We start from the raw sequence: 12,041 nt of genomic DNA on the forward strand, positions 1-12,041 counted from the left end.
TAGGGCTGCCCCGTGCCACCTCTGCCAGGGGACACAGGAGGCTGTTCTCTTTTATCCTGTCTCAGGGCATTGTGACTGCTGCATTGCCAGGTGCTGGCACAGAATGGAATGGAATGGAGAGGAATGGAATGGAATGGAATGGAATGGGAGTGGAGGGGGGAGTTTTGTCCATTGTATGCAAACATTGGAACAGAGGGGAACAATGAAGCTACTTCTGCATGGACGTTATTTGTGGATAAAGCACAGGAGAAGCTAGCACTGCTTATCATCAAGACATGTATTAATCAAGAAAGGTTTATGAAGGTCGTATGGTGATATCAATAAAGAGGAGTCTTTCCATCTTCAATAAGTGATAGGAGGGCTGCATTCAGATTAAACACACTGCATTTAAGTACAGAGCATTTAAACCACTCAAATCCATTCCTGCCTTTTCTGCAGCTTCGAGCTAGACAACCGACAATCAGCAATATCTCTTCACTCATCCTGAATGCTATCTAAAAGAGATGGGTCACCAGCCAAATTCTGGTGAACCTGTGGACATTTGGGACTAGAATGGAGTTGTATCATTTGTTCCCTTTTCCAGCAGTGCTTCAGGAACTGAAACAGTGGTACTGACACTTTGGAAGCAGGTGCAAACATCACATCTTGGTGTTATCTATAGCTTTTGATACTCAGGCATTTAACAAAACAGAGGAAGGCAATTACATCAGGGAAATGTGCAATTCATTAATGGAATGAAAGAAGTTCTGTTAATTTCCAAACAGTGCTACATCTGTCCCCACTCTTTCTTTCTTAATTCATTCCTCTTGATCTTCCCAGTGACTGTTTTTGGCAGCTCTTGGACAAATTCCACCTAAATAAAAAAAGACAGACAACAACGTAGCAAGTTCCACAGAGTTGATTTTCCAAGACTAGCTCTTAGCATATGCAGAAAACTAAGACGACTCCTGTCAGTAAGAACAGCTTGCCTAAAGGATCAAGTCCAAGCCAAATCAAAGCAGTGTATTATGCCATTTGTCAAACTGTTTCTTTGGCTACCTACAGGCCAAAGACCTGTGTAGCTGCCTCCCAACTAACCGAGTACTGCAGCATCAGTACTGTAACAGAAGGATGAATACCTAAATGGTATCAGAAGTCAGAGACAACTGATAGAAGAAGAAAGAGATACTATGGTCTTTAGTTCCTATGAGTTCTGCACAAGTGAACTAGGGCACTGCTAGTAGCTCTTCTCCTGTAGGGCTGGGATAACTGAGAAACACCAAGTGTATCCTCCTGGGCTTTTATCTTACATATTAACTGTGAGCAGCAGTAGATAAAAATTTATTCAGACTCAGTCAGATACTACCCTAAAGTCACTAGAGAGTGCTCAGTTGAAGGTTAAATACAAAATGGAGAATTATAATTGTGAGGCTGACTTAAAATACACAGAGCTAACTAGCATAATATATGAAGCTTAGAAATTTTTGGGAGGTTTAAGCAAACACTTAACTCAAATGCATGAAAACCAAAATAAGCAAATGTTATTTAGGAAAGATTTCCTGGAGCCAGGGCTTTAGCTGAATCTTTGCCACTGTCTCTTTCAGGTCAATCATGAAAATCCAAATAGTAATTCTGTGAGATTTATGGAAGGGTGACCTGGTTGACCATCTCAGAAGCATTTACCTTTCTGGGGTACTTATATGGTGCAGTAGTTTTCTTGACATGCTCCTGTAATTCCCAGGTTAAACTCTGTAAATCAGTGGATGAAAAAGCTGGGGAAAGGACCACAAATGCTTTCACAACCTGTAAGAAATTGTCAACAGAAGTGATCTAACACCATTTATTTTTAAAAGCTCATACACAAGTTACCAGTGAACAGTACTGCTCAGTCTCATGACATGCAAAAGGGAGGAGCAGAGAAACCAGCACGATGTAAGAAATGGCTGTGCCCAGCTTCTGCACATGTCTCACAGAAGGGAAAGTTGAAAGCAGTTTTTCTTCTCTCATTACAAAGCAAGAGCACTTGCTCTATCTTATCAGTATGCATCAAGAAGGAGGAGTAATAAAAGGTGCCTCTGCAGAGCTCTCCCTGAAGCTGAGGGACATTTTGTTTCTCTCTGAAGTTCACATGGGGGACAGAAGGCCCATATCATCCCCACACAGCACTGTGCTTTCTAATGCCAGTTACAGTATGCTAGTACAGAATAACTTTGGTTACACCAAGACAGCCAAAAAAAGACAATTTCAGTGTATAGACAAGTGCTTAACAACAAGAGGAAAGTAAACATCACTGTAATATTCTCCAGAGAAGATCTTGGGATGAAAATAAACTAAAAGCAAAGGCATGTAAATAAGAAGGGATTTTGTCTGTCATCCCAAACAGGATTATCTGTGATGACACGACTGCCTTAGAGCTGTACATTATTCAGTAAAGTAGGAACTGCCTTATAAAATTACATATTTAAACAAACATACTGCTTCCCCCACCACTGCTCAGCCATCATTACCTCTCCTCTGAGGTGATCTGGGCTGCTGACAACAGCTGTTTCTGCTACTGCTGGGTGTTCTATCAGGGCATTCTCTACTTCAAAAGGCCCAATGCGATATCTAGGTAAGGAAAAAAAAAAAGTAGGATTTGTCTTTATGAGCTGGAAAACCAGTACCAAATGGGTTTTTAATGTTCATATTGCAGAAGAAACCCCAAACAAACCAACAACCAACTACAGAAAACTCAGGCAGAATGGGAAGGTTCGCTGTGTTAAAAGGTAGGAGCATTTCATGGCAGTCATGTGGTAGAGGACTGCTGAGGCTCTCCCATCTCTCCCCTTTCCTTGCAGCTCCTACACTGGAGCTCCATCTCAACCTGATAGCTGGGGTCTGTAGTACCAGCCAATGTCATGTTATGGTATCACATCATATAACATAAAATTGTTTCATTCCACCACGTTAAAAATAAAACATTTCAAATGTTCTTTTGATAGCAATGTCCTTCAATTTTAGTTAAAAACCCAAACTAGATTAAAATCCCTCCTCTGTCAATGGCAGTCTTCACTTCTTGTTGAAACAGACAAGATGTTGCAGGTGAAATTGACAGAGATGCCACTGACATCACCAAGATGGTACTGCAAGTCTATGAAAAGTTAATAATAAAAGCAAGTGTTCCTAAATCAAAGGTCAATGCATTCATCACAGAATTATCATGTCAGAAGCTCACGAGGAACACAACATGTAGGATTATACAATGGCAGATTTTGAAAGGAAGTGTGCAAACTGACCCTGAAGAAATGATGATGTCATCATCTCTTCCAATGAACTGAAAATATCCATCTTCATCCACAGTCCCTCTGTCTCCAGTGACATAAAAATCCCCACGTTCAGTTTCTGCCGTTTTCTTAGGGTTATCCTCAAAGTGGTTTACAAACAGTAGTTTAGATTTTGAACATGCACTACCTATACATTGTGCTATAACACACGTAACATTAAATGCACTGAAACTTAATTTTTCAGTCAAGAATGTTCAAGAATTTTACTGGTATTGCTATAAAATTTTAACTCAATCTTCAGCAAACTCTTCCATTTTCTAACATCCATCAATCCAAACAAACAGATTACTCTGGTGATAAATAATAAACTGGTGAAAAATATTCAACCTTTTGAGCCACTATGCTCAACTGGACAGATCAGTGGTGGTGTGAATAAAATGAAGTCCTTACTACATATCCAGAGAAAAAACCAAGTGGTTTTATAGGTTTGCTTCTGACAGCAATTTCCCCCTGTTGTCCTGGAGGCAGAATATTAGCATTTTTGTCTACAATCTAGAACGAGAAACAACACATATTTTAGTCCAATGGGAAAATCAAACCCAGAACAAACCCAAACCCAACCAAACAAAATACTTGATGAAAGAATTTAAGAGCAGCCAACAAACCTGAACATCGTAAAGGGGAGCTGCCTTCCCCATTGATCCAGGTTTAACCTTCATTCCTTTAAAACCAGAGCAGATTATTCCCTGAAAAAATCAAAATTAAATCAATGTTTTACAATAGAAAACAGCTACATTTATATTCAATTCATTAAATGCACTTTCTAGAGTAATTCCAAAGTAAGGAATTAAGATTCATAGGATCCTGTATGTCAGAGCTATGTGGTACAGATAAGCAAAACCAAGAAACTCCCTGAAAGGATACTTTTCCATAATCTGCAAAGAACTAATGCCCTCTGCTAAGCAGTCCCTTTCCTTAAGAGTCAGACTCTGCCCTCTTGCCTGTCCCTGTCTCTTGGGATTTGCTGAAGGACATTTATGGAAATTAGCACATTTCCTCTCAGCAATCCATGTTTCTGGCAGGTTCTGTGAGGAGAGCCATGAAATTGTTTCTTTCAGAGGTTATCGTGGCAAGGGTCTGAGACACTCATAGAAACATCAAGGAAGAAACAGGCTGTGTTCTTTCAAAACAAACCATGAAAACATCATGCAACAAAAAGGAGTTATAAAGATTTAACAGAACATTGACCCTACAGATGTACCGTTTCAGTCTGCCCATATATTTCATGGATGTCCAGCCCAGTCTTGCTTTTCCACTGCTCCAGAACTTCTGGGTTGAGCGGCTCTCCTCCACTCACGCAGTGCTTCAGGTTCATGAATTTGTAGCTTCACAAGGAGTTAAAAAACAAAAGAAGCAGTATTTCAATCTAGTGGCAAGACAAGGAACATGCAACTACAAACAAATAATACTGGGGAGCTGTTTACTGGGAGAGTTAGTCCCATGAACTGGGGAAATCAGAGGAACCCTGATCCTTCAGCTCCTGATACAGCAAAGTCATCAGTCTGTGCTCAACACTCTGAGTAGTAGTAGTCAGAATGAAACACGCATGAAAAACAAAGTAAATTTTTTGCTGAAGTCAGCTGGGATTTAAGGACATGCTTATAACGAATCACAGAGCAATTTGCTGGGTCAGGGCCCTGACTGCTGACCCTCTGCAGCAGCCCAAGTGGGAAAATGCAAGAGGGGAGGCAGGAACAGTGGCAGTCAGTGGGAAGTGGAGCAGGGGGTGATGTACAACTGCCACAACAAGTCACTCCCTCACAGATATGCTGACACCCGCTTTCTAGGATGACACTCCTTCCCAAGGCATGGAAAATTAATTCAGTAATTGAAAATTATGACATTTTCTATGCCAGTCTTTTCATGAAGGGTATTTTAAACTAAACTACTACCCTATTTTTGGTCAAACAGCTAGATCTGGGAGATCACTAAAGTTTGGTTTGGATAAATTTGAGTAAACAATTCCTTGACATACCTGGAAACATCAGTTTGTACCAGCATGCGGAACAATGTTGGAGCACTAACCAGTGTGTCAATAGGGAATCTGCAGAGAGTCTAGTGAGTTAAACAAGACAGACATATGAAGCTGAGACAAAAAAACTGCGTTTTGGATGTATAGTGAATAGGTAATCTAGAAGGAAAATGTATGCTCCCCTTTCTATGGAAAAGCACCATACACTCTCTGTTGGGTAAGAAACCCTCCTGCAGTTAGTGTAATATGCAGTGATTCACAGGATATTTGGTACGACAAAATCCCGTGCTAACATGTCGATGTGACACCCAGACCACGTAGCTTGGAGCATGGCCAGAATAGGCTCCTCTTTGTCAACATTGTAGGTAAGGTTTTCACTTTCATCTTGGTCAGCATGGGCAGAGGAACATTTAGGTTTCAGTCTGCATTAATACCAGCCATTAGTGCTGCTTTTGGATGATTTTCATTCACGTGCTCACCAGATATAAGCAAAATGTGTGAATGAAGGGCAGGTTTGGCCTATTCTGTGTACATCAAAGATGCAAGTAGAGGCTTTATACAACAGACACAGCATCTCAAACACAACAGTCATGAGATCTATAGATGCTGCTAAGAATATTTTTTTTGTGCTCTTTCTGCAAACTGACACATCTCCATGAGTTTTTCCTTACATTTAAGATGACTGCTGATTCAATCCGTGGTAGCTTATGTACAAAGACGCATGATCCGAAAACCCAGGGATCAAAAACAGATGCCAGTGAAGCTACTACCCATCCTGTGTCTGCTGTGCTCCATATCACATCCGAGGGAGTCAAATCCAACCAATACCTGATAGAGCAGAAAAAAATGATCAAAAAGATAATGAAAAATTTATGCTTAACACCTTCACCCGAACTACAAAACTAAAAAAAGCCAAAATGTAAAAAAAACAAACCAAAAAACCAACAAGCACGAGATTTCTCACAAGATACATGTGCACTGTGCGCTCTGAATAAGCTTATTTTATGAGCTAGCCCTAGGATAAAAGGACACCTAACTATATGCTTGCATAAGTATACGCTCACATGTATATCATACATATATGATGACATTCATAAGACAGAGTAAGGGGAAGAGAGTAGTATGAATTTCTTTCAATAAGGTGACTTTCCACTAGGTAGGAAGATAGGGCTGAAGTAGCAGCATTGATGGACGCTCTGTTGGACACCGGGTATTTCAGTTCTAAGGCTATGGGACAGGATGATCTGTTCAACCAATATAGACTCTACCTCTGCTCATCTACACATCACCAAGCATTTTGCAGCCCTAACAGCACAATATATATTGGTTCTTTGCACCAAACCATTTCCAGCTGATGGCTGTCCTTTGAACCACTCCAAAGAAAGGATAACATCTATTCATTGAAAAATTGGAACACTGGGGGTGATCCTACTGCCCTAGAAATCTGCTGGAGTTTCTAGTCTGATTTTGGAGAGAGAAGGGCTAGAGCCATACATTGGTATTTCTTATTCAGTTATTTTTCATCAGTTCTACTATGCAGCTTTAATTACCCCAAGTTCAACCAGGCTCAGACCTTTCATACCTTTCACTTAAAAGGGGTCTGAAACCAAGACTACCCTGGGAATGTTCAGTCATCTTTGGAGAACCTGTGGTTCCACTGGTAAAGAAGATAATCATCGAGTCTTGAATCCTTGTTTTGACACAGGAATGGTCAGCAGATTGGTTTCTTTAAAATAGAGAATGCAATAATCAATAATGCAAATAATTCAATGGTTACTTTACACAGGCTTCAGAATGTAATTAAGTTATTGCATGTTGCAGAACTCCTACCCCAAATAAGCTTCACAGAAGCTTTTCACCAAATCAGACTAAAATAATTTGGAGTTACACTTCCTCAAAGACAGACTTCCCCTTAAGAACAGGACAGAAACTGCCCAGAACAAGACCACTGTTGGTAAACAATTCTCATGTGTATCAACAATCAAGCTGTCACAATTAACACCTTAATGCTGGCAATTTGGTGTTACAATGAATACTTGTAAATGAGTACTTGTGAAGAACAGGTCTGCCTTCTGCAACATGACTGTAGTGTCTCTAACTCATACTCACTTGTAGAGGTCAGTGAAGTTGAGCCATCCTTCCCTACTGCCTTTGGACACAATTAGCTTGGTTTTCAGAAACTGACACTCAGATGCCACTGAGTCCACAGCAGGAGTCAGTGTGTCACTGGTAATGATGCACTTGGCTTTTGACACCTGGAGTCGATATAATATGTCTTTGGCTGACAACTGGGATATTCCTGGAATTAAGACAATTCCTGGAAGAGCAGTAAAGTTAGTTAGGGATAGCGTTTTTCACATCTGATCCTTTTCTGAGAACCTAAACTATTAACTAATCCTAAACTGACCTCTGAGATTAATTTCCCCTGGCATTCCCAAGCCAAACAGTTATAGTGGAATAGTGGAGCTGCTTGTGCTCTCCAGTAAGGAATGAAACATGGACCTGCCTGGTGGCTTCCATGGCTCTTCCCTGACTTCTTTCACCTCCATGCCTGCTGTACAGGCCACTTTTCCCACAGCACCTAGTGCAAATCATCCAAGACTGCCTGCATAGCTAGGATACTCCCTAGATTATTACTTTTTCTTTACAAGCCATGCTAAATTCTTGATCCTCTCAACCAATTTGCATTAGCCAGTTTTACCAGTCTCAGATATGCTCACTGACCTGCTCGCATGCAAGCCACAGTTATCAGCCACCATTCTGGAACTCGTGGCAGGACCACAAAAATTCTGTCCCCCTTCTGCAGTCCGCATACTTTAGTCAGTACATTTGCCACTTTCCGAGACAGGAACCCCAGCTCCTCAAAGCTCCACTTCACTTCTTCACCTTCTCCATTTATCCACCAAAAGGCAGGGTTTGATGATCTCTTTCCAGCCTATAAAATACAGGGATCAAACCCCAAAACATTTCTTCTGAAAAAAACATGAAATTATAATGCACAAATATCTGCAAATACTGAGTATCTGCAAGTTTTGAGTATTTCACAACTGGTATATAAACTATTACTTTTTCCTTTGTCCTTAATGGATCAAGCTCAGGTATTTCCAATAAATTCTCCTTTTCTGAACCAGAAATGTTTACCAGCTAAACTGTTTCCAGTCTCAAGGCCTAGTCTAGACCCTATTTCAGTTTAAACCTTATGGTCAGCATTAATGCTCCTACAAAATAGCAGATAATAGGATATACTTCACATACTACTCCTGATATTCTGGATGAAGTTGTGGAACACTCTTAAACACAAGCAGTACAGACAGAGGACAAAATAAAACAACAGGATGACACAGTGCCAAGAGCAGGAGAGTTAAGTGGTCTTCAACTATAGGGCATCTGGACAAATCCACTTTGGGACAAGGCAATTAAAATATTTGTGTGAGAGTTTTCCTTAGCATGCGATGTTATTGTTATGTTACCTGTATTTTTATGATGTGAATATCTTATAGTATGCAGAAGAAATAAACACAGCCATTCCGAAGTTAAATCAAAGTCAAAAGGGACTTACCACTGCTTTTTCTACCTATATAGGAAGCACCAAGGGTCAGGGACACTTTTAAAATAAAGCAAGAAAGAATGAGATTTTGTATCATTTCCTAATGCAAACGGGTTTTGACAACTGATTTTTTTGATAAAAGAAATGCCCAACTTATTTCAAGGAAAATTTCAAATTAAAGTATCTCATCTGCACACCAAAAGATGACTACCTTTTCAGTTTCAGACCATTTGTCCAGTACATCACTTGCAAAGTTGAAGTATTTTGGTATTTCCTGTTTGCCCTGCCTGACAGGCTCATACTGTGAATATACATCAGATGTGAGCAGCCTGGGGTGTCCATGGAAAGTTCTATTAGGAGGCTTCAAAGTCCACAAAGATTTTAGAGTCTGTAATTTGAACAACAGCTTCATGGCAGAAGAGGATGTACGTAGATGCTATAGACTATATGAAAATTAGCAGAATCGTTGCAGTGAATCCTGCAGCAACAACAAAAGAAAAAAAGAACCTTAAGATTATCCAAAGACAATTCAGTTTGAAGTTATTATTTGAAGTCACTTAGGCTAGTCACAGCCAAACTGATGTTTTTATCAGTTCAATTAGATGTGAACTTCTCCATCCTGCTTTCTTTCATTTTTTACCATCAGCTTTTTAAGGATTTAATGTACTGTACTAATCTGGCTTCTTCCCTGTAACTCAGCAGACCCTTATGGATCTCTGGGGCTGTTAATTGTCCACAACTCTCCTTAGTCAAACACAAATTCAGAGGTTATTGTTTGCAATGCAAGAAGGTTACTGGTTCTTACTCCAAAGCATTCAGTAGCTGATTCTCTATTCCTTTTCCTTCACATGGAGCTGAAGGATGTTTCCAGACTATTTCCATCAAGATTCTCACTGCTTTAGCTTGAATAATTGCTGACTGATATATCCATTCATCACCACATATCTCAGAGAACCTTTGCTTCAGTAATCCCTTACATAGGTCCCCAAATTTTATTTAGACACTTCTACATTTGCTCGCTGTAAATGCCTTCTTCCATCTATACTCCCCATAATGACTCTAAAAGCTCTGAGGTCAAATTATTTTCTTCCTTTCCATTGCACTTCTTTTCTTTCTTTTTATATTACTACTATCATTTTCAACAACCTAGAAGACTGTGCTCAACTCCAAACATTTCAAAGCTATCAAGAGGTTTCTTGTACATTAAGATTATCAAACATATCTGGGAGAGCCTGCAGTCAGAGCAGGAGCCAGTTGATGATCCTAAAACCTAGGTCTATCTATGCCTTTTTTAACCACAAGCACAGGTTACTAAGTTTAAGGTGAGTAACTGCTGAAATACAGGTTAATTTTCTGTTCTTACAAAGGATGAAGCTATTCACAAACTATCAACCATATTATAGGTAAGCTCTCAGCTAAGTTCCTTGCCATGTGGGAAGTTCTGTGGCCTGAACAAAGCTGCAAAGTTTTGCCCTTTGTCCCAAGGTTTAAAGTTTTTTTTGTATTTCTTTACCTTTTGTCCTGTGCCTTCAACTGTAACCACTTATCATTACATCTCTGATGCCTGGATCTCAGTTCTGGTCAAATTTTATCCCCTGAGAAAAAGTAAATTATTTAACAGCTCCTTATTCCTTAGCAGAAGCTTTTACAGTAATATTTAATCTGCTTACCAGGTGAATGAACTCAAATACCTAGAACTTGGAAAACTTAATCTTTTCAGTGATATCTGACAGCATAATTTTTCCCCCAGAATAGATATGTTGTTAAATCAACAGTAATTCACAGCGTTCTTCATGCTACGTTGAGACTGGGGTACAGAAATACCGACCAGTTGTAAATAAACCTGTAAGGAGTAATTTGCTCCAGAGAAACAATCACAGGACATGGATATAAAACTAAGTGTTGTCTCCCTAAGTGTCACCCACTTCAGAATGATGATTATAGAGCAGAAACTTAGACAGTACTTACATTTTACATAGAGTTTTTAAATCAAAACTCTATTAATAGCACCTGGCAGAAAAAATTAATCTAAAAGGATTTTACTAGTGAAAAAAGGTATTTTAAGTATTCCCTAATTACATCCATAGAAAATAGACATTAATTCGGGGGGGTTTTATCATATTTTGGGATAGACATTAATTTTTTTTTTTTTATTTTTTTTTCTTACATGAGGAAACAACTGGCAGTAAAAACAGGTAAGATTTTTGTTAAATGTAACCTTTCTTCGAGGTCATGACCTCCACTGTTAATGCTAAAAACCAATGGATTCACTTTAATTCCTTTAAGAGAAGAGCCTAATAACTCTGATTATTCCTTTTAATAACACAGACACTTCTCATTTCTTAGTCTTCTCTGGTTCTACGGTTTAGCTCTAATCTGCAGATTTAAGAGCATTGCAATAACAAAATTTACACAATAGCCTGTGAAGTAAATAGGAGAGAAAGAACATTCAGGAATAGTATTCAAGATTGGAAATGGTATTCGGGACCGGTAGAAAGATAAACATTTTAAATCCAGGATTCCCTAATTATCTATAAAAATGCCATCACAGTTTTCCTGTGACAGCCTTCAGTTTTTAGCACTTTTTCACCAGCAAGCTTACAGGTGAAAATGAAATGAAAAAATTGAGGAAAAGACCGGTAATGGCAAAGACCTCTGAACTGCTGCAAGAATCAGACATTATTTTTCCTAATTTAGTACCATCTGCTGCTTCTCAACCGTCAGCAACACTAGGAATTCAAACAATGTTTTCCTGACCTGTTTGTTGTGGACAGTATAGATGGAGAGCTGGCTGGGTAAATCCTCTTCATTCAATTCATTCTGCTTTCAGGACCTATGTTTCCCAAACAAGCCACTGTAAAGATTAGCTTTTATCTGAACCTGACAAACATGACATTCTGCCAAAAAGGATTTGGAGTGAAACCCTTTATACTCTTTCTCTTGCTTCTTTTGCAGTAATGAGGACATAGCACAAAACAGACCAGGAAGCACGATTCTTCCTGAGGAGCAACCTTTTTCATGTAATCATTTACACTGCTGTCAATTGTGCGTAAATTGCACCTTTACCTAAAGTACTTTGTATCTTCTTTTTTCCCCCACTTCAACCACTTAAGTAGATCACAAATTCATCAAGAGGAAGGTATTAAAGAGCATGTCTTTTTCCTTCCAGACAGAAAGAAATTGGGAATGTTACAGTGGTAGGTTTTGAAGAGAGAATATC

General features: G+C 39.3%; 1 protein-coding gene across 2 annotated transcripts; it reads right to left on the minus strand.

Annotated features, from left to right (window-relative positions):
* Positions 1 to 259: 259 nt before the first annotated feature.
* On the minus strand, positions 260 to 11,763 carry LOC134172009 (acyl-coenzyme A synthetase ACSM3, mitochondrial-like). Of its 2 annotated transcripts, none has more exons than XM_062634710.1 (14): positions 11,579 to 11,763; positions 9,033 to 9,299; positions 7,999 to 8,209; positions 7,384 to 7,591; positions 6,857 to 7,000; positions 5,946 to 6,102; positions 5,278 to 5,357; positions 4,504 to 4,627; positions 3,908 to 3,988; positions 3,693 to 3,794; positions 3,255 to 3,382; positions 2,487 to 2,586; positions 1,663 to 1,782; positions 260 to 853 (listed from the first exon to the last, which is right to left on the minus strand). In XM_062634710.1, exons 2-14 carry the CDS (start codon positions 9,231 to 9,233, stop codon positions 767 to 769), a joined length of 1,743 nt encoding a protein of 580 aa, XP_062490694.1. In that variant the 5' UTR covers positions 9,234 to 9,299; positions 11,579 to 11,763; the 3' UTR covers positions 260 to 766. The 2 variants fall into 2 exon arrangements, with proteins under 2 accessions (XP_062490694.1, XP_062490704.1); XM_062634720.1 differs by lacking the exon at positions 11,579 to 11,763 and adding an exon at positions 11,522 to 11,539 and having other exon boundaries at positions 9,033 to 9,209.
* Between the last annotated feature and the right edge of the window lie 278 nt (positions 11,764 to 12,041).

Source organism: Pezoporus occidentalis, unplaced genomic scaffold (genome assembly GCF_034315485.1).
Source record: "Pezoporus occidentalis ecotype Australia unplaced genomic scaffold, CSIRO_AGI_Poc_V1 ctg113, whole genome shotgun sequence".
NCBI lineage: Eukaryota > Metazoa > Chordata > Aves > Psittaciformes > Psittacidae > Pezoporus > Pezoporus occidentalis.

Coding starts and splice junctions, on each gene's coding strand:
- LOC134172009 (XM_062634710.1), bottom strand. CDS start 9,233: ATGAAGCTGTTGTTCAAATTACAGACTCTAAAATCTTTGTGGACTTTG. Junction 3,795..3,907: donor CTCCCCTTTACGATGTTCAG/GTTTGTTGGCTG, acceptor TTCTCGTTCTAG/ATTGTAGACAAAAATGCTAA. Junction 854..1,662: donor CATATAAGTACCCCAGAAAG/GTAAATGCTTCT, acceptor TTTTTTATTTAG/GTGGAATTTGTCCAAGAGCT.